Source organism: Hypanus sabinus, chromosome 14 (genome assembly GCF_030144855.1).
Source record: "Hypanus sabinus isolate sHypSab1 chromosome 14, sHypSab1.hap1, whole genome shotgun sequence".
Taxonomy (NCBI): Eukaryota; Metazoa; Chordata; class Chondrichthyes; order Myliobatiformes; family Dasyatidae; genus Hypanus; species Hypanus sabinus.
Window position 1 is genome coordinate 14,846,245 of NC_082719.1, and position 25,245 is coordinate 14,871,489.

Sequence of the window (25,245 nt, forward strand, 5' to 3'; positions counted from 1 at the left end):
TATGATAGATTCAATGTCCAGCTTGCCATTAGCCCCTGTCCTGGGATCTGTGTTTCATAACAATAGATACCAGTTTTATTTGCATATATAATACAGAATGCTGTATAAAACTTCTTGATATTTGCAGCTGTCTCTCAGTTGCATTCTACACTAGGTGGTCATTTTATTAAGTACACCTGCTCGTTAATGTAGTGGTAACTCAATGCATAAAATCATGCTGACATGGTTAAGTTTCAGTTGTTGCTCAGTCCAAACATCAGAACGGAGAAGAAATATTATCTAAGTGAGTTTGAAATGATTGCTGGTGTCAGATGGGGTAATTTTGAGTATCTCATAAAAATACTGATCTCCTGGGATTTTCACACACAAGTCTCTAGAGTTTAGTGAGATTGGTGCGAAAAACAAAAAATAAATCCACTGAGTGGCAGTTCTGTAGAATGTTTTAGTGAGAAGGGTCAGAGGAGAATGGCCAGAGTGACTCAAGCTGGCAGGACAGTGGCAGCAACTCAGAAAAACACACGTTACAACTGTGGCATGTGGAAAACAGCACTGAACGCACGTGTCAAACTTTGAAGTGGATGGGCTACAGCAGCAGAAGACCATGAACATACACTCAGTGGCCACTTTATTAAGTACAGGAGTTAGCAAATAAAGTGGCTACTGAGAAGGACATATTCCACTCTTCTCTCTCAGAATCCTAAATGATTGAAGTAAAATGGTCACAAGATGTGTGACACACACTCAAAAAATACATGTATTTTTCAATGTCATCACCTGAACCTGAAAACGCTCCAGCACGGTTCTGGCTGCAAATCACTAAAAAAGCCCCTGATGCCTGTGCCATGGCTGGGGTGACCACACTTGTCAGAGCAAGCATTCGACCGAGGTGCAGGAATGGAGATGCCCATGACCCACACAGCCACTTGACAGCCGGACGGGCTTTGGCTAAAGTAGTGCTGGGCACCAGACTGACACAATCTGCTTGACTCGTCTCAACGGACATCAACTAGTATCAACAAAAATGTTGATCGAAGCATATTCTGAATGCAAAACACACAAAATGCTGGAGCAGCTCAGCAGGTCAGGAGGCATCCATGGAATTACCAAACAGTCAATGTGTTGTGCCAAAACCCTTCTTCAGGACTACAAAGGAAGATGTCAGAAAAAATAGGTGGAGTTAGGGGAAGGAAGATGGCTAGAAGGTGATAGGTGGGTGGGAAAGGTAAAGGGATGGAGAAGAAGGAATCTGATAAGAACAGAAAGTGGACCACAGGAGAAAGGGAAGGAGGTGGGGCAGCAGGGGGAGGCGAGAGGAATTAAGAGGCCAGAGTGATCTTTTTTACCGGAAGGAGAAATCGATATTCATGCCATCAGGTTGGAGGCTACCTAGACCGAGCAAAGTGCTGTGCCTGCACCCTGAGGATGACCGACATGTTGGTATGTGAGTCGGAATTAACTGCTTGGGCAGCGGGAAGTTCCGCTTACGGTGGCTGGAGCGGAGATGCTGGGCAAAGCGGTCCCCCAATTTACGATGGTTTTCACACACACACACAACTCTGAAGGAACTCAGGCGGCATCTATGGAAATGAATAAGCAGTCGATGTTTCTCCAGGACTGGAATGGAAGAGGGAAGATGCTAGAATCACGTGAATGATTCCGGTGGTCGAGACGAAATAAAGCGATGATGACGGGAAAGGGGACAACTTTTCGCAGCCCGGGCATGTCTTATTTCCCTGGCAATGTTGGGATATCTTTGCACAGAGCGCCATTTGCTGATGTGTGCACCGCACTCCAGCGAGGCTCTGAGCAGAGATTCCCCCCTGCCCCGCTTCACCATTTCTCAGCTCAAGTTTTGCCCCGGCTCGCCGCTGACGTCACTCCCCCCCACCGACACGCTCGGCTGTTTTTGGTGAAATATATCGCGAGAGGTTGGAAGCTGAACCGGGCTTTAGCGTTAGATTTGCCGGGGCTGTGACTGCGAGCTGCTGCTTTAATCCTCCCTACTTCAGGAGAAAGACAAGGAGGTTAGAGAGGCGAGGCAGCGAGCACTGAAGCCGTGCATGAGGAGAAGGGAGGGCGTGTGTTGATTTGCGAGGTGACTGGATAGTGGAGAGCTGCTGCGGGCTCCAGTCGCACACAGTCCCCACGCTGCCGCTAGAGTAGCCGAGGAGCTGCGGGAGAAGCTATTCTCGGTGCAGGATAGGAAGGAAGGAGGGTGGTTGCGGGGTTTGTCCACTTCTGGAGCCAGCGTCACCCAGCCAGCCAGGTGGTGTCCACCGTGCGGGGATCGGTGAATAGCTTCAACACCGGAGACAGCAGCCACTGTCGTCGTTATGGCTTCGACTACAACCTGCACCAGGTTCACAGATGAATACCAGCTATTCGAGGAACTTGGAAAGTATGGCAGCAAATCTGGCTGATTTATGTTCTCTCTAAATGAATAATACGGTTGGATTTCAGGCGAGCATGAGTGCTCGGTGGGAGGTTCGCAATTATGTTTTAGTGAAGTACACTGGCTTTCAATAAATGTTATTAATGGTTAGCTGGTGGCATAGAATTTAGCAAAATATGTTCTTTTAGTTTCGTTCTTTGCAAATTTGCTTTGGTGGTAAAAATGTTCATTTGATTCAGAAGACCTGTTAGTAGACAATGCGTCGGAAATCTTGAAATGGTTGGTTTTATTTTGCGGGAGTCTTAACCGTTTCAAGTGCGTTGAATTATTTGTGTTCACTGTATGTTAGGCTTTGCATTCTGCGTCAGCCGCAGTGAAGCAATGTTTTAAGTTGGTGAAGCTTAATTGTTCTGTGTATAAATTTTGTACATGACTGTCTTTGATTGTTCTTTTCAGGGGAGCATTCTCGGTAGTGAGACGATGCATGAAAATCTCGACAGGACAGGAATATGCTGCCAAAATCATCAACACTAAAAAGCTCTCTGCCAGGGGTATGCACTATATCGTATATAGCCCATTTTTATTAATTTGTGGAGGACTTATTAGAGGAACAGTTAGTGAGTACAGTCAGTATGTCACATTAGATTTCTTTAAAATGTACTTATGATTGTAAATTTCAAAGGAATTAGACTTAATATTTCAATATGGATCATTGTGTGTTTTGAGGGGTATTGTAATTTTTAAAAAAGATTTACTGTGTGTGAAAATGTGTGAAAGGATAGCTTTCATAAAATTCCAGTAGGGCAAGCCCAAGTTGGTGAGGTAGGGCAAGTCGGTACTTGTACACTTTACTGTATTTGATGATGGATAGCATTCCAATCAAAAGAAACAAGCCAATGGAATTTACGTGCAGATTGTCACAGGTTCAATGTTTGTGTCAATAATTGAGTTATGCACATGAATGTTCAAAACAATCTTTAGCACCAGTTAAATATTTATAGTGTTCTACTTTATTTTTTGTGAATCCCATCTCCCAGATCTCCAGGTTTTTGATACTGTATTCCTTCATTGTCTCTGCACTTCGCTCACTGCAGTTGTGGTCCTGCAGCTGCAGCAGCTAAACAGTTGCTACTGAAATAATGTACCATATTTCGGTTCTTCAAGATGGTTTTTGCTGTAGAAGAAGCATTTGATCTGTTGGTCTATTAATCAACCAGAGCATCCTTCCCTTTGAATTCTCAAAGAGAAGATCATGCCATAAGCACATCAATGACTCTGTGTATGAACATGGGCCACTACAATCTGTGGAAAATGCCAGGGTGAGTGCGTGCTTCTGTCAAGCATGGAGAAGATTTGGGTCCATCTTTAATGAAAGGGTATATTTAATGCAAGGCAGTTGGCTTCCAGATTTAATGTTTCTTTCCTGCTTTTTCACCCCCACCTTTGGTGAAGCTTATTTAGAATTGTGCACCGTTACTGAGCACCAGCTCTGAAACTTGATGTATAACTGCAATGTGAGGTGTGAGAGGATCCCTGTGGAGTGGGTGGAGGTGGCCAGTGGTGGGGTGGCCATGCTGAAAAGTTTGTTGTCCAATGGAAGATTGTCTTCCTGGTGTGCATGGAAGTGCTTGAAAGTTGCTGGTTGTTTAAGCCTGCACATCCATTTCCAATTATCTTTAAAGTGTATTAGTTTTCCAAGACTCTAGTTTTCTAATGATGATATAGCATCACCTTCAAAGCAGTTAAAGTTTTAAGCCATTAGTCCTGGAATTTATTGTTGCATATGTAGCTTCTTATATGAGATTTCGTATTACGTCCCTTTCGTTTTGTGCTTGTATTATTTGAGAAGTTCCTTTAAAACCAGAGGAGGGGTGACTAAAAATCATTGTTCAAACAAAAATATTACTAATCTGCATACCACAAGGAAAATCTGTCCTTTGTGTCTTGCAGTGTTTCCTATATTTGATCTTGTTTGGTTAGATTCAAAGGCACAAGTTGTATTGCATTGCATAATGGGGATCTGGGATGTTAATTGTTCAGCTCTTTCACTCCGTTGTTTCAGTATTACAATACCTCCCCTGTGAGCTTTTAGCATCGTTACCAAATTTCTTCTCCAACTAATAAAGGCATTGATTATTTTGTATAATCAAATGGAGTGAGGGTTTTTGAAACCCTCAGTGAATTAATTTTGCTAAAGAATGTCCAGAATGTTGAAATTTAGAAGTTAAGTGCTTGATTGAGTTTGTTTCAAAGTGAGGAATAGATACAATACGGCATGTATTCATGAATGTAGAGAATGAAATTTGTGCATTTCCTGAAAAATTCAATACAGATAAATTTTTGAGTTTAATAAAAACTGGAGAAGTATATACCAGAATGAGATAGTCAAATTACTTCTGTTGTTGAAGCTATAATTAAAAATTCATAGCTTGTTTTGAGGATGTTTATTCAACTGATGTGTCTATTTTGGAAATACTGTCTCAGTGAATACTTTAAACAATAGCAAATATCTTGTTCTGTACATTTTTACTATACTTTGTATCTGCTGTTTACCATAGAACAGATCTATTGTAGAAGCAGATAATCAAATTCACTTCTTGTAACTGTGTAATTTCAGCATTAGATTCCACTGTGGAGCTCAGCTTTTCTAGTTTATTGCTGCCTGAAATTTGAAGCCAACTTTGTCATAATTTTGTTTAAATTCCTGCTGACCCATGAAAGGAAAGTACTGTTTTGTGGCTCCCAAAATGCTGGTCTGCGCCTCTGTAGAGGCCTAGTGCCAAAAACTGGGCATGATATTGTAATTGTTTTATTATTGTCACATGTACAGTGTAAAGCTTGAATTCCATATTCATACAGAAGAACTACACACTGCAATGAAGTAGAACAATACAGAATAAAGTGTAACATGTACAGAGAGAATGCAGTGCAGGTAAACGATAAGGTGCAAGATGATAATGAGGTAGATTGTGAAGTCAAGAATCCATCTTACTGTTTAGGGAACAACTGGGTAGTCTGGTGGTCTGTGCTTACAGGCTTTTGCATCTTCTGCCCAATGGAAGAGTGGGGAATAATGTGTGGGGTCTTTGATTATGCTGGCTGCTTTACTGAAGCAGCAAGCTGTATTGACAGAGTCCAGGGAGGAGAAGCTGGTTTCTATGATGTGCTGAGCTGTATCCACAATGCTTTGCAGTTTATTGGGTTTGCATGCAGAACAGTTGCCATAACAAATAGGTTGTTTTCTATGGTGCATCGGTTCAAAATTGGTAAGGGTCAATGGGGGCACGCCAGATTTCTTTGGCCTCCTAAAGAATAGCGGCATTAGTGAGCTTTATGGTGTCTGTGGTTGGATCAAGATAAAGTATTAAGAACATAGGAGTAGAAGTAGGAGTGGGCTATCTGGCTCGTTGAGCCTGCTCTGCCGTTCAATAAGATCATGGCTGATATGGCCATGGACTCATTTCTACCTACCTGCCTTTCCCGTATAGCCCTTAATTCATGCAAAAATCTATCCAACCGTATCTTAGCCTCCACTGCTTCATTGAGTAAAGAATTCCACAGATTCACCACTCTTTGAAAAAGCCATTCCTCCTAACCTCCGTCCTAAATCTCCTCCCCCGAATCTTGAGGCTATGTGCCTTAGCTTTAGTCTCGCCTATCAGTGGGAGCAGCTTCCCTGCGTCTATCTTGTCTATCCCTGCAGAGTATCTCTAAAAACGGTTATCTGTCCCTGGAGAGTATTGATGATGATCATTCCTAGGAACTTGAAGCCCTCCACCTCAACACCTTTGATGTGGGGAAGAGCTTGTGCATGCCCTCCCACCCTCTTCTTGAAGTCAATAACCAGCTCTTGTTTTGCTGATGTGGAGAGAATGACACCAGGGTAATAAAACTCTATCTCCTTCCTGTGCTCTGACTTGTTGTTTGGGATATGACCCATTACAGTAGATGGAGTTGGAGTAGTTGTAGGTGTAACTTTCATTTGATCACCCTTCCTCCCACAACTGGTTAAAGTTGGTGGGGCCAGAAAAATTACTCACCAAACTGCTAAGAAAAAAAGTCTTGACAGCTGAGCCAAGCCCACTGATCATGCTGGTTTTCAAAATCTCAACTGTTGGGTAACATTTTATAAAGTCATCAAAATGTTGATTGGATTTGCAATATTTGACATTTTAAAGGTTACAATTAACTTGCCTAATAGACAATATTTTAAACGTAGTGTAAGATATGTACTTATCTTATTACTTGCAATTGTTCTTCAGTGAAATCAGCGGATGAATTCTGGAGTTGTACCCTCAGGCCATGTGGCTACAAGTTGTTTCTGTCCACGGTATACTAGTCCCATTGATGTGCTTTTAGTCTGTAATCTTCTTCTCAGCAATTCAAATGCTTGTCTAGATGCTTACCTGTTTTTGACAGGATAGAATATGGCTCTTTTTACCCACTACATAGATGCTAACTCTGCTCTTATTTACTCCACCAATTTGCCTATATTAGGCCAATAGCCCTCTCAATCTTTCCGATCCAAGTACCTGTCAAAATGTCTTTTAGATGTTATAATTGTATCTACCACCACCACCACCTCTGGCACCTTGTTTCAGATAACCACCACCCTCAGTATTGGGGGTGGGGGAGAAACTTAAGCTGTGATCCTCTTTGAACTTTGTTACTCTTACCTTAAATCTATATTCTCAATTTCTTGGTATCTTTGCTCTGGGCCAAAAGGTTATACTAATCTTAGATATAAGAAGTTGTAACAGTACCTGCATTCACCACCACCTTTGGCAGTGTGTGGATTGGTGGAGAGCAGGGAAACTTGCTCTCAAATCTCCTCAATCTTTTGCTTCTTGTCTTGTATAATTTTATCCTCTTTTTTTTTAGATACCTTTATTATGGAGCAGAAAAATTCTAAAAGTCTGTTGCCCTTGAATTTTGTGCATCTATTACCAGGCCATCCTTGGTCTTCTCTACTGCAAGAAAATCAATCTACTTCAAAGTTCAAAGTGAATTCATTATCAAAGTACATGTCTCCATAAGACAGAGGAGCAGAATTAGACCATTTGGCCCATTGAGCCTACTCTGCCATTCTATCAGGCAGCTTCATTATCCCTCTAAACCTTATTTTCCTGCCTTCTCCCTGTAACATTTGATACCCTGACTAACCAAGAGCCTATCAACCTCTGCTTTACGTATACTCAATGACTTGGCTTCCACAGCCATTCAGTTCCACAGATTCACTATCCTCTGGCTAAATAAAGTCTTTCTCATCTGTTCTCAATGCATGTCTTTTTATCCTGAGGCTGTTGTCTGATCCAAGACTCACCCACTATAGGAAACATCCTCTCCACATCTAGTTTGTCTAGGCCTTTCAATATTTGAGAGGCTTCAATGAGATCTTCCCTCATTTAAACTGTGAATACAGGCCCAGAACCATCAAAGGCTTTTCATACTTTAGCACTTTCGTTCCGGCATCATCCTTGTGAAACTCTTCTGGACCCTCTCAAGTGCTAGCACATTCTTTGATGCTCAAAGTAGCTGCACAGGTTGACTCTTTGGTTAAGAAGGTGTACAGTGTATTGGCCTTCAATCGTGGAATTGAATTTAGGAGCCATGAGGTAATGTTCCAGCTATATAGGACCCTGGTCAGACCTCACTTGGAGTACTATGCTCAGTTCTGGTCGATAGTCCGTGGATTTGCGCCTTGGAAAGTTCCCAGGGTGCAAGCCTGTGCAAGGTCTCTTATGGAAGACTGGCAGTTGCCCAAGCTGCAAGTCTCCCCTCTCCATGCCACCGATGTTGTACAAGGGAAGGGCATTAGTTTAGATAGGTACATGGAGCTTAGAAAAATAGAGGGCTATGGGAAAGTCTAGTAATTTCTAAGGTAGGGACATGTTTGGCACAACTTTGTGGGCTGAAGGGCCTGTATTGTGCTGTAGGTTTTCTATGTTTCTGTTTTTCTATCCTTTCTTAGATAAGGGGCCAAAACTGCTCACAGTGCTCCCAAGTGAGGCTTCACCATTGCCTTAAAGTGTCAGCATTACGTCCTTGTTTTTATTCTAGTCCTCTCAAAATGTTAACATTGCATTTGCTTTCCTTAGCACCGACTCAGCCTGCAAGTTGACCTTTAGGAAATCTTGCACAAGGATTCCCAGGTCTCTCTGCACCTCGGGTGTTTTTCAGTTTTCTCCCTATTTAGAAAATGGTCTACACTTCTGTTCCTTTCACCAAAGCACATGACCATACACTTCCTGACCATTGTATTCCACCTGACACATTTGCCCATTCTCCTGATCTGCCTTGTTCCTTATGCAGATTCACTGCTTTCTCAATACTGCCTGCCCATCCACTTTTGGTGACAAAGTCATCAAATTTTTCATCCAAGTCGTTGACAGAAAAATAATCTGTCCCAAAGCAGACCCTGTGGAACACCACTAGTTACCAGCAGCAGATACAAAGAATCTGTTGATTCTTGAAATATCATTATTAATGCCTCGGCAATCACTTCAGCCACCTCCTTCAGGACCCTGGGATGTAGTCCATCTGTTTCAGGTGACTTGTCTACTTGGAGATCTTTCAGCTTCCCAAGCCCTTCTCCCCAGTAATAGTAACTGCACTTCTGTCCCCGATACTCTCGAACTTGTGGCGAACTGCTTGTGTCTTCCACGGTGAAGACTGACGCAAAATACTTATTCAGTTTGTTTGCCATTTCTTTGTCCCCCATTACTACCTCTCCAGCCTCATTTTCCACTATCGCCTTAACCTCTTTGTTATTATTGGCTGGCTTACCTTCTTATTTCATCTTTTTTCCCCCCTCATAGTGCTTTTAAAATTGCTTTCAGTTGTTTTTTTTAAAAAAAACCACAATCCTTTAACTTCCCATTGATTTTTGCTCTATTATAAGCCCTCTCTTTTGCTTTTATGTTGGCTTTCAACCGTCAGCTACTGTTGTGTCATCCTCCCTTTAGAGTAATTCTTCTTCTGTGATGTCTTTGTCCTGTGCTTTCAGAATTGCCCCCAGAAATTCCAACCATTGCTGCTTGTCTGTCATCCCTGCTAGTGTCCCCTTCCAATCAATTTGGTCAGCTCCTCTTTCATGCCTCTGTAATTCCCTTTACTCCACTATAATACTGATATATCTGACTTTAGCTTCTCCCTCTCAAATTGCAAGGTGAATTCTATCATGTTATGATCACTCCCTCCTAAGGGTTTATTTACCTTAAGATCCCTAATCGAACCTGGTTCATTACACAACACCCAGTTAAACACAAACTGCTGTTGATAAGTTATGTTGTAGGCATTCTACAAATTCTTTCTCTTGGGATCAAAAATCAGCACAATCCTGATTTACTTTTTTTTCCCCCATCTCCCTGTATATTGAAATCCCCCATGACTGTCATAACATTGCCCTTTTGACATGCATTCTCATTCTCTAGTTGTAATTTGTAGCTCACCTCCTGTCCACTACTGTATGTAACTCACATTAGGGTATTTTTACCCTTTTAGTTCCTTAACTCTACATTCACCTCTTTGTGTCATCTGCCTGTCCTTCCTGACGGTCTCTGCTTGTATACGACTACCCCATCATCTGCCTGTCCTTCCTGACGGTCTCTGCTTGTATACGACTACCCCATCATCTGCCTGTCCTTCCTGACGGTCTCTGCTTGTATACGACTACCCCATCATCTGCCTGTCCTTCCTGACGGTCTCTGCTTGTATACGACTACCCCATCATCTGCCTGTCCTTCCTGACGGTCTCTGCTTGTATACGACTACCCCATCATCTGCCTGTCCTTCCTGACGGTCTCTGCTTGTATACGACTACCCCATCATCTGCCTGTCCTTCCTGACGGTCTCTGCTTGTATACGACTACCCCATCATCTGCCTGTCCTTCCTGACGGTCTCTGCTTGTATACGACTACCCCATCATCTGCCTGTCCTTCCTGACGGTCTCTGCTTGTATACGACTACCCCATCATCTGCCTGTCCTTCCTGACGGTCTCTGCTTGTATACGACTACCCCATCATCTGCCCTATCACTCTAGTAACCATCACCCTGCCAGATTAATGTAAATCCTCCCCAACAGCGCGAGCGAACCTGAATTTGATAGGTTCCAATGAGATTATCCCCTCATTCTTCAGACCCAGAGCTATCAAACACTGTTCATACAGGGAGCCTGTCATGCCTGGGATTGATTGATTATTTAATTTTTTAAAAATTGAAATAGTACAAAATAGACCCTTCTGCCCCTTCGAGCCACACTGTGCTGCAACAGCAGTTTTAACCCTAGCCTAAAATGACAAAGTCCTGCCACAGAAGTTTCTGTGGGACAGATTCAGAGAGATAAGCTGGCCAAGGGATGGCATTTTTGAGTGGACTGTCAGTGATCTGCCTGCTGATTGGAGACTGACAAGTTGTGACTCTTCATGGGACAAGACTGATTTGCACATTGCTGATGCTAAACAGGGTAACAAGACAGTTCCCAAGTGCCATGGCCTCATTATGACATAACCACAGCACCCCTTCCCCCTCCCCACCAAAGTCAATGCAACCAGGGTAAAGCTTGAAGCAAGCAGGGGCTGCACTTCACCTTCCCCTCTGGGGTCTGAAATCCAAGTTATATTTTGTCTTTGAAGCAGTGAATTTGGTTTTAAGAACACAATGAAACTCGAGGTTTACACATTTCATGTTTGATGCTCCTCTGCGAGGTTTAATATTTGTACTCATTAAAAGACAAATTCCTCTCTGATACTAGGGCATAAGGCCATTCTCCCTGGAGACTGGTTGAGCATTCAGTCTGCTGGCGACATTGGAACAAAGATGCCACTTGCCTTGGTTTACTCTTGGCTTGTCGGGCTGCTGCAGGAGAGGCCGGGGAGGCAGCGAACCCTTTGCCATCCTTGGGCACCCAGACAGTGCCTTCCTGCAGGAGCTCCAGCATTCTTCTCCCCAGGAGTTACAGCCCAGTGTACTGAGCTGCATTCCTTAAGTATGGGTTCTGATGACATACATTTATTTTAAAAAGATTGTTCACTGTCTGGGGTTACAGATAATTCAGCACATTTGAATTGATTTGAGATCTTGTCAGCTACACAGCTGCATTTAAGGCCCAGGCAACAAAGGCTAATTCTGAAACACAAATCTTTACAGCCCTGACAGTCTGATGTGACAGGCCACTCCATTTTTGTTTTTAACAACATGAATCTGATCCAGCAGACAGAGTGCAGCTAATAATAAATTTGACAATCAGCAGACTGGCTGAGTTCTGCAGACTGAACTGGGACACTGGGTCAAGGAAACGAGGCTTGAACATTCACCATTGTCAAAGGTGAGGACTGGCAACATGCCTGGCAGGCACGAGGGAACAGTGGGTAAAATCAGGTCAGCCAGTCTGCATGGGAACTCTTCAACATGCCACCGGAGGAATATGGCATGGCATACTGGGGTGCTAGTCCTTGTGCTGGCTGCTCAGCGGGTACAAGTTGAGGCTTCCCAGAGGGTCCACATTACCAATTGAAGTTTTGTTCTGTAGTCAGATGGCAACCCAGATTCCTTCCAGTAGCATTGGCAAAGACACCTTCCAGTACGTCTCAAGTTCCAGGATGACTGTGGACATCCTCTGGACCCTCTCCAATACCAGCACATTGTTCCTTGGTTAAGGAGCTCGAAATACTCCAGTCTGGCCAATGCCTTATAAAGCCTCAGCATTACATTGTTGCTCTTGTATTCTAGTCCTCTCAAAATGAATGTTTAACATTGCATTTGTCTTCCGTGCCACTGACTCAGCCTACAAATTTACTTTCAGGGCTCTCAAATCCCTTTGCACCTCTGATTTCTGAACTTTCACTCTGTTTGGAGATAATCAGCCCCTCTGGCCCAATGTGCCCACACTGTCAAATTATACCCATGTGACCAATTAACCTGCTAACCTGTACGTCTTTTGGGATGTGGGAGGAAACTCGTTTGGTCACAGGGAGATTGTATGAGCTCCTTACAGACAGTGACAGGAATTGAATCTAGGTTGCTGACACTAAAGTGATGCCTAAATTGCTATGCTACTTTACCCCTCTATTAGAGAATAGTCTATGCATTTATTCCATTTGTTCCTTCTACAAAGTGTATGACCATATACTACTCTATGTTATATGCCATCTGCCACTTCTTTGTCCATTCTTGGAATCATAGAGAAGTACAGCACAGAAATAGGCCCTTTGGCCAGCCTGGTCTATTCCAAAACCATTTAAGCTGCCTTCTCCCTTTGATCTACACCAGGACCATAGCCACCCATATATCTACTATCCATCTACATTCACTACCCTCTGAGTGAAGAAGTTTCCCCTCATGTTCCCTGAAACTTCTCACCTTTCATCCTTAACTCATACCTCTCAGAATCAGGTTTATTATCACTGGCATGTGACTTGAAATTTGTTAACTTAGCAGCAACGGTTCAATGCAATACAATGCAGAGAAAAAGAAAAAAATATTAATAAGTAAAATAACAATAGTAAATCAATTACATATATTGAATAGATTTTTTAAAGAACGTGCAAAAACAGAAATATTGTATAATTTTTTTAAAAAGTGAGGTATCAGATGGCAGAGGGGAAGAAGCTGTTTGAGTCGCTGAGTGTGTTCCTTCAGCTTTCTATACCTCCTACCTGATGGTAACAGTGAGAAAAGGGTATGCCCTGGGTGCTGGAGGTCCTCAATGTTGGACGCTGCCTTTCTGAGACACTGCTCCCTGAAGATGTCCTGGGTACTTTGTAGGCTAGTACCCAAGATGGAGCTGACTAGATTTACAACCTTCTGCAGCTTCTTTCGGTCCTGTGCAGTAGCACCCCCCCCCCCCCCCCCCCCCCCAATACCAGACAGTGATGCAGCCTGTCAGAATGCTCTCTGCGGTACAACTATAGAAGTTTTTGAGTGTATTTGTTGACATGCCAGATCTCTTCAAACTTCTGATAAAGTATAGCTGCTGTCGTGCCTTCTTTATCCCACCCAACCTCAGTGGAAAAGCCTTCATGCATTCACACTATTTATATCCCTCATGATTTTGTATATCTCTTATCAAATTTCCTCTCAATCTTCTGCATCTTGTAGAATATAGTCTTAACCTATTCAATCTTTCCTAATAACTCCGGTCCTCCAGACCCAGCAACATCTTTGTAAATTTTCTCTGTACTCTTTCAACCTTGTTTACAACTTTTGTGTACGTAGGTGACCAAATCTCCAAATTAGGTCACACCAGTGTCTTGTTCAACTTCAACATAACATCCCATCTTCTGTACTCAATACATTGATTTATGGTCCTTTAAAGCTTTCTTTACGGCCCTATCTACCTATGATTCTGCTTTCAACTAGTTATATACCTGTATTCCCAGATCCCTTTGTTCTCCCACAGTCCTCAATGCCCTACTGTTCACTGGAAGACCTACCCTGGATAGTCCTAATAAAGTGCAACACCTCACATTTGCTTGCATTAAATTCCATCTGCCATTTTTCCAGCTGATGCAGATCCCTCTACAAGCCATGGTAGCCTTCCTCACCGTCCGCCCCTAATCTTGGCATTATCCACAAATTTGCTGATCCAGTTAACCACATTATCATCCAGATCATTGATATAGATGACAAACAGCAAAGGAGATCCAGCACCGATCCCTGGGCTCACCACTAGTCCCAGGCCTCCAGTCAGAGAGGCAACCCTCTACAATCACTCTCTGGCCTCTTCTACAAAGCCAGTGTCAGTCTTGAATGCTGAGTGACTGAACCTTCTTGATCAGCCTCCCATGTGGGGCCTTCTCAAATGCCCTTATAAAGAGCTTCATCAACTTTCTTGGTAACTTCTTCAAAAAAAACTCTAGGATTGGTTTGACTTAACCTAACACACACACAGCCATGTTGACTATCCTTAATCAGCCCATGCCCATCCAAATACTCGTATTTCCAGTCCCTTGGAATACCTTTCAATAACTTCCTGACAACTGATGTCAGGCTAATTAGCTATAATTTCCTGCCTTTTTTAAACAGCTGAACAACATTGGCTATCCTCCATTCCTCTGGTATATCTCCAATCACTTAAGGATTTTTGAAATATCACTGCTAGGGCCCCAGCAAATTCTGCACATTCAGTCCCTGCGGCTTCCTTACCCCAGACTCTACCTGTATATTTACTCTTTAAGGAATCCTGCCCAAGGACTCCCAAGTCTCTGTCCCTCTGTATTTTTCTCCATTTAGAAAATAGTGAACCCTTTCACTTCTTGTACCAAAGTGCATGACCATACACTTCCCGACACTGTATTCCATCTGCCATTTCTTTGCCCATTCTCCTAATACAGTGGTTCCCAACCACCGGGCCACAGACCAGTACCGGGTCGCAAAGCATGTGCTACCGGGCTGTGAGGAAAAGATACGAGTCAGCTGTACCTTTCCTCATTCCCTGTCACGCCCACTGTTGAACTTGAACGCACATGAAGTCAATGCCCACACGAGGTCATCAGTTGTCTAAATGCAGTGATACCTTCGCGCCAGGGATCACTGATTGGCCTTAGGTAACCAGCCGGCGAGAAGTGCCGATGCTACTGGTCTGGAGCACAGACAGATGGGCGCCAGCTCTGAACCTGTTTAGCACACCGAATGTTCATGGGGAACCTAGTGCTAAAATATTTGCAGATGACCTAATTTGGGTTCAGGGTTTTGTAAGTAGCAGAGCAGCTACCTCGCTGCGATCTACTGAAAGTCATCCCTCGAGCCAAACTTTTGTTGGCCGATAGGTCCTACCTACCTACAAGGGGGGCAAGCCACTTGGTCAGTTGCTCTCTCCGGACTGTGATCGCTGCGGCCCCGGTACCAGGACCTCTGGCCCTTACCTTGTCCTCTCACTGGTGTGTTGCAATAATTTTATATGTTCATATGAGGAAAATATGCACTGTGTATTTAATATCCAAATGTTACTTAAAATGTTATGATGCTATTGACTTATAAGTGAGTTATAATTGACATCACTATGTTCATGCGAGGAAAGTACGCGCTGTGTGTTTAATATTAAATTCATTAGATAAACCCTTTTAGAAACAAAATTGAGTGTATTAGCCATTTATAAGTGACTTATAGTTGACTTACTGCTTATATTCCAATTGTGATTAACACCCACACTGCCCCCCCCCGCCCCCCCCGTTGGCCAGTCCACAAGAATATTGTCAATATTATAGACAATAGGTGCAGAAGTAGACCATTCGGCCCCTTGAGTCTGCACCGCCATTCTGAGATATCAATATCAATATCCAGTCCCTGCCTTGTCCCCATATCCCTTGATTCCCCTATCCATCAGATATCTATCCAGCTCCTTCTTGAAAGCATCCAGAGAATTGGCCTCCACCGTCTTCCGAGGCAGTGCATTCCACACCTCCACAACTCTCTGGGAGAAGAAGCTCTTCCTCAACTCTGTTTTAAATAACTGACCTCTTATTCTCAATCCATGCCCTCTGGTACTGGACTCTCCCAACATCTGGAACATATTTCCTGCCTCAATCCTATCAAATCCTTTAATTATCTTAAACGTTTCAATCAGATCCCCTCTCAATCTCCTCAATTCCAGCGTGTACAAGCCCAATCTCTCTGCGTAAGACAGCCCTGCCATCCCAGGAATCAACCTAGTGAATCTACGCTGCACTTCCTCAATTGCCAGAATGTCCTTCCTTAAACCTGGAGACCAAAACTGTACACAATATTCCAGGTGTGGTCTCACCAGGGCCCTGTACAAATGCAAAAGAACATCCTTGCTCTTGTATTCAATTCCCCTTGTAACAAAGGCCAACATTCCATTTGCCCTCTTCACTGCCTGTTGCACTTGCTCATTCACCTTCATTGACTGGTGAACTAGGACTCCTAGGTCTCTTTGCATTTCTCCCTTACCTAACTCGACACCATTCAGACAATACTCTGCCCTCTTGTTCCAGCTTCCAAAGTGGATAACATCACATTTATTCACATTGAATGACATCTGCCAAGTATCTGCCCACTCACTCAGCCTATCCAAGTCTCCCTGTATTCTCCTAACGTCCTCTTCGCATGTCACACTGCCACCCAGTTTAGTATCGTCAGCAAACTTGCTGATATAGTTTTCAATGCCCTCATCTAAATCATTGACATAAATCGTAAAGAGCTGTGGTCCCAATACAGAGCCCTGTGGTACCACACTAGTCACCTCCAGCCAGTCTGAGAAACACCCATTCACTGCTACCCTTTGCTTTCTATCTGCCAACCAGTTTTCTATCCATGTTGAAACCCTGCCCCCAATGCCATGAGCTCTGATTTTACTCACCAATCTCCTATGTGGCACCTTATCGAATGCCTTCTGAAAATCTAGGTACACAACATCTACTGGCTTACCCTCGTCTAACATCCTTGTTACACCCTCAAAAAAACTCCAACAGATTAGTCAAGCAACTCCAACAGATTAGTCAAGCATTATTATACTGGTCCGCGGTGCAGAAAAGGGTTGGTGACTCCTGTCCTAATATGTCTGTCCTTCTGTAGTCTCTCTACTTCCTCAAAAGTGTCTGTCCCTCCACCTATCTTCATATTGCCTGCAGAAATTGTAACAATTCCGTTTGCAATGGACCTGTCCGATATTTCATCCTATTTCGGATCCATGCATGCAATCGCCCTTTCTTTGACTTTATCACATCCTGCAAGGATCGCAAGATCTTCCATCTGCAGATCACAGAGCATGGTCTTCATATCGCGGCCCCGGGCCCGGCCTTCGATCTCGGCTGCCCCAGCAACCCAGGGCATATTGAAAACCCAGACTCCAGCACCATCACCACGTGTTCCAATGGCCACGGATTCGCCCCGGCCGTCAATCTCAGCTGCCCCAGCAACTAGGAGGGCCAAGATGGCCTGTTTCCGTGCTGTGATTGTTAACCCAGGGCGTATTGAAAACCCAGACTCGAGCACCATCAATGCGGGTTCCAACGACCGTGGACAGCTTCAAAGCGATTGCGCAACCACCGACTGCGAGTCCAGCCTTGAACTCCAGGCCCGGTCTTCACATGCTGCGATTGTGTCTCCCGTCTCCCCTTCCCCCACCACCACTCTGCAATCCCCTCTCCCTCAGATCCCATCGTCAGCTCCTGGGCCCTCAGAGGCTCCTTCTTCCTCTCACCCCAACCCTTCCCTCTCCACTGACACTACCAGCCTCCCTCCCCCCTCTGATCCCATTTCTCATCCGTGCCAGGTCTTTACCATTCCCTCTGACCTTCAACTCTCTGAGGCAGAGCGCTCTGTCCTCAGTAAGGGCATCAGCTTTGTCCCCCTTCGCCCACACCTCAGCGAGTTCCATGTACGCCATGACGCTGAACTCTTCTTCCGCCGGCTGCGTCTCCGAGCTTATTTCTTTAGCAAGGACTCTCCTGCCCCCACTGATAACCCCTTCTCCTGTCTTCAACCCTTCTCCTCTTCATGGATACCCTGCTCTGGTCTTCTACCTCCTCTGGATTTCTTTGTTGCTAATTGCCGACGGGACATCAACCGTCTCGACTTCACCACACCCTGTTCCAATTCCAACCTCACTACTTCCGAACGCTCTGCTCTCCGCTCCCTCCTCACCAATCCCAACCTCACTATAAAACCTGCTGATAAGAGGGGAGCTGTTGTTGTGTGGCGTACTGACCTCTACCTGGCCGAGGCACAGTGACAACTCTCTGATACCTCCTCTTATTTACCCCTTGATCATGACCCCACTAAGGAGCAACAGGCCACTGTCTCCTATACCATCACCAACCTTATCAGTTCTGGGGATCTCCCATCCACTGCCACCAACCTCATAGTTCCCACACCCCACACTTCCCGTTTCTACCTCCTACCCAAGATTCACAAACCTGCCTGTCCAGGTAGACCTATTGTCTCAGCTTGCTCCTGCCCCACTGAACTCACTTCTGCATACCTTGACACTGTCTTATCCCCCCTCCCCCTTGTTCAATCTCTTCCCACCTATGTTCATGACACTGCTCATGCTTTGAATTTTTTCAATGATTTTAAGTTCCCTGGCCCCCACAGCCTTATTTTCACTATGGACATTCAGTCCCTATATACCTCCATCCCCCACCAGGACGATCTCAAAGCTCTTCGCTTCTTCTTGGATTCCAGACCTAACAAATTCCCCTCTACCACCCGCATGGGTCCCAGTTATGCCTGCCTTTTTGTTGGCTTTGTGGAACAGTCCATGTTCCAAGTCTATATGGGTATCCGTCCCCCTCTTTTCCTTCACTACATCGACGACTGCATTGGTGCTGCCTCCTGCACGCATGATGAGCTCTTTGACTTCATTAACTTTGCCTCCAACTTTCACCCTGCCCTCAAATTTACCTGGTCCATTTCTGACACCTCCCTCCACTTTCTTGATCTTTCTGTCTCTACCTCTGGAGTTGGCTTATCTACTGATATCTACTATAAGCCTACAGACTCTCACAGCTACCTAGACTATTCCTCTTCCCACCCTGTCTCTTACAAAAATGCTTCCCCTTCTCACAATTCCTCCGTCTCCGCCGCATCTGCTCTCAGGATGAGGCTTTTCATTCCAGGATGAAGATGTCTTCCTTTTTTAAATAAAGGGGCTTCCCTTCTTCTACCACCAACTCTGCTCTCAAACACATCTCTCCCATTTCCCGCACATCTGCCCTCACCCCATCCGCCCACCACCCCACTCGGGATAGGGTTCCCCTTGTCCTCACCTACCACCCCACCAGCCTCTAGGTCCAACGTATAATTCTCCGTAACTTCTGCCACCTCCAACGGGATCCCACTACCAAGCACATCTTTCCCTCCCCCGCTTTCTGCTTTCCGCAGGGATTGCTCACTATGCGACTCCCTTGTCCACTCGTGTTCCCACTGATCTCCCTCCTGGCAGTTATCCTTGTAAGCGGAACAAGTGCTACACCTGCTCTTACACTTCCTCCCTCAACATCATTCAGGGCCCCAGACAGTCCTTCCAGGTGAGGTGACACTTCACCTGTGAGTCGGCTGGTGTAGTGTACTTTATCCCGTGCTCCCGGTGTGGCCTTTTATATATTGGTGAGACCCGACGCAACTGGGAGACCATTTCACTGAACACCTACGCTTGGTCCGCTAGAGAAAGCAGGATCTCACATTGGCCACACATTTTAATTCCACGTCCCATTCCCATTCTGATCTGTCTATCCATGGACTCCTCTACTGTCAAAATGAAAACAAACTCAGGTTGGAGGAACAACACATTGTATACTGGCTGGGTAGCCTCTAACCTGATGACATGAACATTGACTTCCATAACTTCCGTTAATGCCCCTCCTCCCCTTCTTACCCCATCCCTGACATATTTAGTTGTTCTTTTTTCACTCTGTCTGCCCATCACCCTGCCTGTTCGCCATCTCCCTCTGGTGCTTCTCCCCCCCCCCCCCACATCCCCCTTTCTTTCTCCTGAGGCCTCCCATCCTATGATCCTTTCCCTTCTTCAGCTCTGTATCACTCTTGCCAATCATCTTTCCAGCTCTTGGCTTCATCCCACCTCTTCTGGTCTTCTCCTATCATTTCGTATTTTCCCCCTCCCCCACTACTTTCAAATTTCTTACTATCTTTCCTTTCAGTTAGTCCTGACGAAGGGTCTCGGCCCAAAATATTGACAGTGCTTTTCCCTATAGATGCTGCCTGGCCTGCTGTGTTCCACCGGTATTTTGTGTGTGTTGTTTGAATTTCCAGCATCTGCAGATTTCCTCATGTTTGTAACAGAGCTTCAGTTCCATCATCAAAATCATTGACGTATAATGTAAAAAGAATTGGTCCCAATACAGACCCTTGTTCAACACACTACTAGTCATTCATAACTGGCCACAAAAGGCTCCCTTTGTTCCCACTCTTTGCCTCCTGCCAATCAGCCACTGCTTTATTCATGCTAGAATCTTTCCTTTACACTACTATTTCTAATTTAACTTTGATATGCACGTATATACTTATTGTAATTCATTTTTAAATATATTATGTACTGCCTTTGCTAAATTAGCAAATTTCACAATATATGCTGGTGAGATTAAACCTGATTCAGATTAGGGAGACAGAACTTGCCTAAAAACAGAACCTGATCAATTCCCACCTTTACATGTGCAAATAAATCCTGCTGCTTAGAACAGTTTCAAATAATTTCTCTACCACTGATATAAGCTTCACTGGCCTGCAGTTACCTAGTTGATCCCTGCTGTCCTTATTGATTAATGAAACCTGTTTTTTTTTACATCTAGTCTCTCTTGCCTCACTTGTGGTCAACAAAAATGTGAACATCTTTGTCAAGGCCCCCGCAATCTCCTTCTGCACATCTGTTGCATCTCATCATCCCCTGTGGTGTTATTTGCTCCAAGATATCTTGTCCCTCTTGCTTCTTAATACTAACGTACTCTGGAACGGCACTATGCTTCTCCATTTGGTGAATGGACGGAGTGATTCAGCACAGAAACAGCCCTTTGGACCAGCCTGTTGAGGGTGACCAGGGTGCCTTACTGACTTAGATCGGTCTAAATTTTCCTATGCACGAACCTATCCAAAATGACTTTTTAAAGATTATAGTTGTTCCCACCTCTAGCACTTCTGCTAGCAGCTTGTTTTCAGTAATACTATTGTATCTTCCTCGGGAAGTTCATTCCATATACTCACCACCCTCTATGTAGGAAACAATTGCCCCTCAGATTCCTTTTTTATATCATTTCCCTCTCATCCTAAATCTATGCCTGCTGGTTTTGGACTTTGCTACCCTGTGGAAAAGACTGTTACCACCCACCTTGCCTATTTTAAATATTTCTTTTCTTTCTTTTTCAATCTTTTTATTGAGTTTCATATAAATATAAAAAAAACATAACATAATAATGAATAGGTTATGAATACAATAGACAAGATTACATTAATAATAGGATAATGATATCCTATTAAACATCAACAACAAAAAAATACATTAATCAATCAAGTCTATATAATTATATATGAAAAAAAAACAAAACTAATCAAAAGAAAAAGAAAAAAAAATTAGAGATGTGTGAAAGAAAATATATATATGAAACAAACACTAAACTAAAACTAACATGGGCAGTAATAACAGTTTATAAGTATATGATAGTGTCAAAGAACTCCGGAACTCCATACCTGAACAAGAATAAACAAAGAGAAGGTCTGGGAAAGGCCAAATTAATTCACATGAAAATGTCGGATGAACGGTCCCCAAGTTTCTTCACATTTAATTGACGAGTCAAAAATAGTGCTTCTAATTTTTTCCAAACTCAGATAAGAAATAGTTTGAAAAAGCCACTGAGACGTGGTAGGAGGGTTCACTTCTTTCCAATTTTGTAATATAGACCTTCTGGCCATTAATGTTACAAAAGCAATCATTCGTCTGATTGAAGGAGAAAACTGATTACCATCCTCATTTGGTATACCAAAGATTGCAGTAATAAAGTTAGGTTGTAAATCGATGTTCCAAATTGAGGAAATGGTAACGAATATGTCCTTATTTTAAATATTTCTGTAAAATTGCCCCTCATTTTCTGACAATCCAAGTGGAAAAAGAAACCTGGCCTGGCCAGCCTACCCTTATAACTCAGGTCCTCGAGTCCTGGCATCACCCTCAAATCTTTACTGTACTGTTTACCTAATTGATCCTCAGTCCTGTTGGAACCTTGGAGATCCTCCTTCACTGTCCAATACACTGGCAATTTTGGTGTAGTCCCAAACTTACTAAAAATCCCACTTGCATTCTCATCCAAATCATTACTATGTATGACAAGCAACAGATGACCCAGCACTAATCCCTGTGACACTGCTGATCGCAGGCCTCCCATTAGAGAAACTGTCCTTCACCAGCGTCCTCTGGCTTCTTCCACAATACCAATTGTGTCTCCAATTGGCCAACTTGCTCTGGATCCAATGTGATCTCATCTTCTGGACCAGTCTACCATATGGGATATTGCCAGTGACCTGAGTGAACTCCGCATAAACAATATTAACTGTCCTGCCTTCAAGTTCCCTAAATCAGCTCTTCAAACAAAGAAGACCTGTCAGATTATTGAGATATAATTTTCCACACAAAGCTGAGCTGACTATCCCTAATCAGTCCTTTCCTTTCCAAATGTTAATGGATTGTGTCCTTCAGAATCCTTTTTGTAAACTGATATTGGTTCACTGGCTTGTAGTTCTCTGAATTGTCCTTGCTTCAAAATAAGGCACAACTTTAGAAGACAATTCCCAGTCTTTTGGGACCTCATCAGTGGTTAAGGAAGGGACAACAGTCTTTGCCAGGACCCTAGCTTTCTTCCCTTGTGTTCTACTGTGTTCTACCACACATGGTCAGCCCCTGGCTATTTGTTCACCTTTGTGCACTTCAAAGTTGTCAACACTTGCCCTTTCAAAAGAGTGATGTGTTTCAGGAAATCAGCGTTCACTTTCCTGAACTCCCCAGCTTCCTTGACCATTTCAATGGTAAATACAGATGAGCCATATTCGTTTGGACTAAGATGCTCACACTGACCCTTAATTAGATTGATTCTCTTCCTAGTTACACTCTTGATTTAATGGACACAGAATCTCGTGGGATCCTCAATTATCTTGTCTCCCAAGGAAATTTCATGTCCCCTTTTTTTTAAACACTCCTGATTTTTCTTCTTGTGTGTATTCCTACGTTCCTTACAAAGGATTTGTTTGACCCTATCTGCCTGTAACTGACATGTGTTTTCCTTCTTCTTGACTTGAGCAAGAAGTATTCTACAGATGGGAAGTATTCATTTAAAACTCTGGTATTCATTAAAGAACAAAAATGTAAAAAAGAATTCCCTCTGCCAGATCCAAATAATGTTTCTGGAACTGATTTGTATTCAGTGAGTTTCATTGGAAGAAGTAGTTGGAGCGTCTTCTAGGAGCAATGAATGTTGTATTGTCAATATCAAAGGCTGTGCCATTCTGGTTGGAAGTGGGACAATATTAAGAATAACATTGGTAAAGTAGAATTAACCTGTGATAGTGGAGATGGTTCCCACTGCAGTCTGTGCCTTAGTAGCTAATAAGGCATACTTCTACACAGTGAGAGTGAAAAGTTTTCGACTGAAGGAAACATGCCATATAACTGTAGTATAAGCAGTTAATGTCAATATTTCATAGAATGATAATACATTTAAGAGGCCATCTGGTTTCTGTGCATATTTAAATATATTTTGTTCACTTGAGTCAAGTCTCCATTCAGCTTCACTGTTCCAAATCAAGTTACAGAACCAGTCCAATTTTTCCAAATAGCTGACACTTTTCATTCCTGGCAACACACCTTCTCACTCCAATATTATCACAACTGTTATAAACGAGAAGTGTATGAATTGCTTAGCCTGTGATGCAACTTGTATATGAACCATTGGAGCAAAACCCCTCTCGTGTTACATTCAGTGTCTTGGCCAATAAAAGAAAGCATCATTTCAAACTTGTTTTACTACTTCAGAACCAGTGGGGAAAATATTCTCTTCCTCCACAATATCCTATATTTATTGTATGTTTTCTTGATACATCCCTAAATGCATTACCTCGCAACTGTTGTGTAACTGATTAAATTTGTTTTTCAACTTGTCTACCAATTGACGATATATTCTGTACTTGCCTGTCATCCAAGTTGTTCCTCATTGCTAACAAAAGTCATCCTATTTAAAACTCACCATGACAAAGGAACATTAAAAATGCAAGCAGGTATAAGTAATCTGGTCCCTAGCACCTTCTCCACCACTTAGTGTTGTGGTCATGGATAATCTCTTAATTTAGCATCATTTTCCTGTACTGACCCATATCTGATTCTCTTAATATGGTATAAGTCTGTAACTCTGAATCAGTGTCTCTGAAGCCTCTAGGATAGAAAATTCCTTCTATTCACTTTTCAATGGGTGAAGAGGTTTCTTCTCATTTATGATTGACCAACCCCTTAAACTGTCAGTCCTGGATATATGCACTATTGGCAGGGAACATTAACCCTCCATTCATCATTCATCTTGCCCTGTAAGAATTCTGTTTGCTTAAATTGCCTCTCATTCTGAATTCTGAAATGTATAGGCCCAAAATGCTTTTGTAGCATTACCTCTGTTGAAAGTATGTCCTTTGGTAGGCAGACCAGACATAAGCATAACATTACCTGTGTGCTTTCACCATATCCTTAATATTTGCAGGGAAAATGTCTGATACTGTACATCTAAATCTTGATCATTAATATGCACTATAATAGGCATGCATTCAGGAGTCCTGTAGAGCCCCAATGCTAACTGCCTTCTGGATACCTGCAAACCATTACTCTTTCTTCCAATTTTGGATCCAAAATATAATAGCAGGTTACCGTGTTCTCTGGGCACCACGCCAGTTGATTAGCTTAGAAGTAAAGTTCCTGTTATGTAGGCAATTTGCATACAACAAGTTCCTGTTAGAGGTAGAATATATCAAAAGTTTCTTCTGTTTGACTTTTGTTTAGACTACTAGATGAACTTTGAACAGTTCGATGCTAATCGTTTGATCTCCCTGAGGCAGGGTCTTTGTAAAATATTTGTTATCAGATGCTTTCTCCAGCACATGCTGTTTGGAGCATGATGCCACAATATTTTGATTTAAAGGCAGGAATGATATTTTAATAGAAATGGATTATTTTTCTTAACACAAGTGTGCAAGCTTGACATTTTGTGGGAAGATCTGTATTTTGTGGTTTATGATTACAAGCATCATCATTTCTTTCAATTAAGAAATTAACTTCCCCACTGTCCCTGTGTCTTAAGTGCAATAAGCATTGATATGATAGTTCTCTTGCCACCTCTTCAGTCTCCAAAGATA

General features: G+C 43.2%; 1 protein-coding gene across 7 annotated transcripts in view; it reads left to right on the forward strand.

Annotated features, from left to right (window-relative positions):
- Nucleotides 1–1,901: 1,901 nt before the first annotated feature.
- LOC132404565 (calcium/calmodulin-dependent protein kinase type II subunit delta) overlaps nucleotides 1,902–25,245 on the forward strand; it is a 460,565-nt gene continuing 437,221 nt past the window's right edge. For 6 of the 7 annotated variants that reach the window (XM_059988784.1, XM_059988786.1, XM_059988789.1 and 3 more), the window contains exons 1-2: nucleotides 1,902–2,398; nucleotides 2,849–2,943. In XM_059988784.1, the coding sequence (XP_059844767.1) occupies nucleotides 2,334–2,398; nucleotides 2,849–2,943 (160 nt within the window). In that variant the 5' untranslated portion in view covers nucleotides 1,902–2,333. The remainder of the gene's footprint in view (nucleotides 2,399–2,848; nucleotides 2,944–25,245) is intronic. The other variant, XM_059988788.1, reaches the window with a different exon arrangement.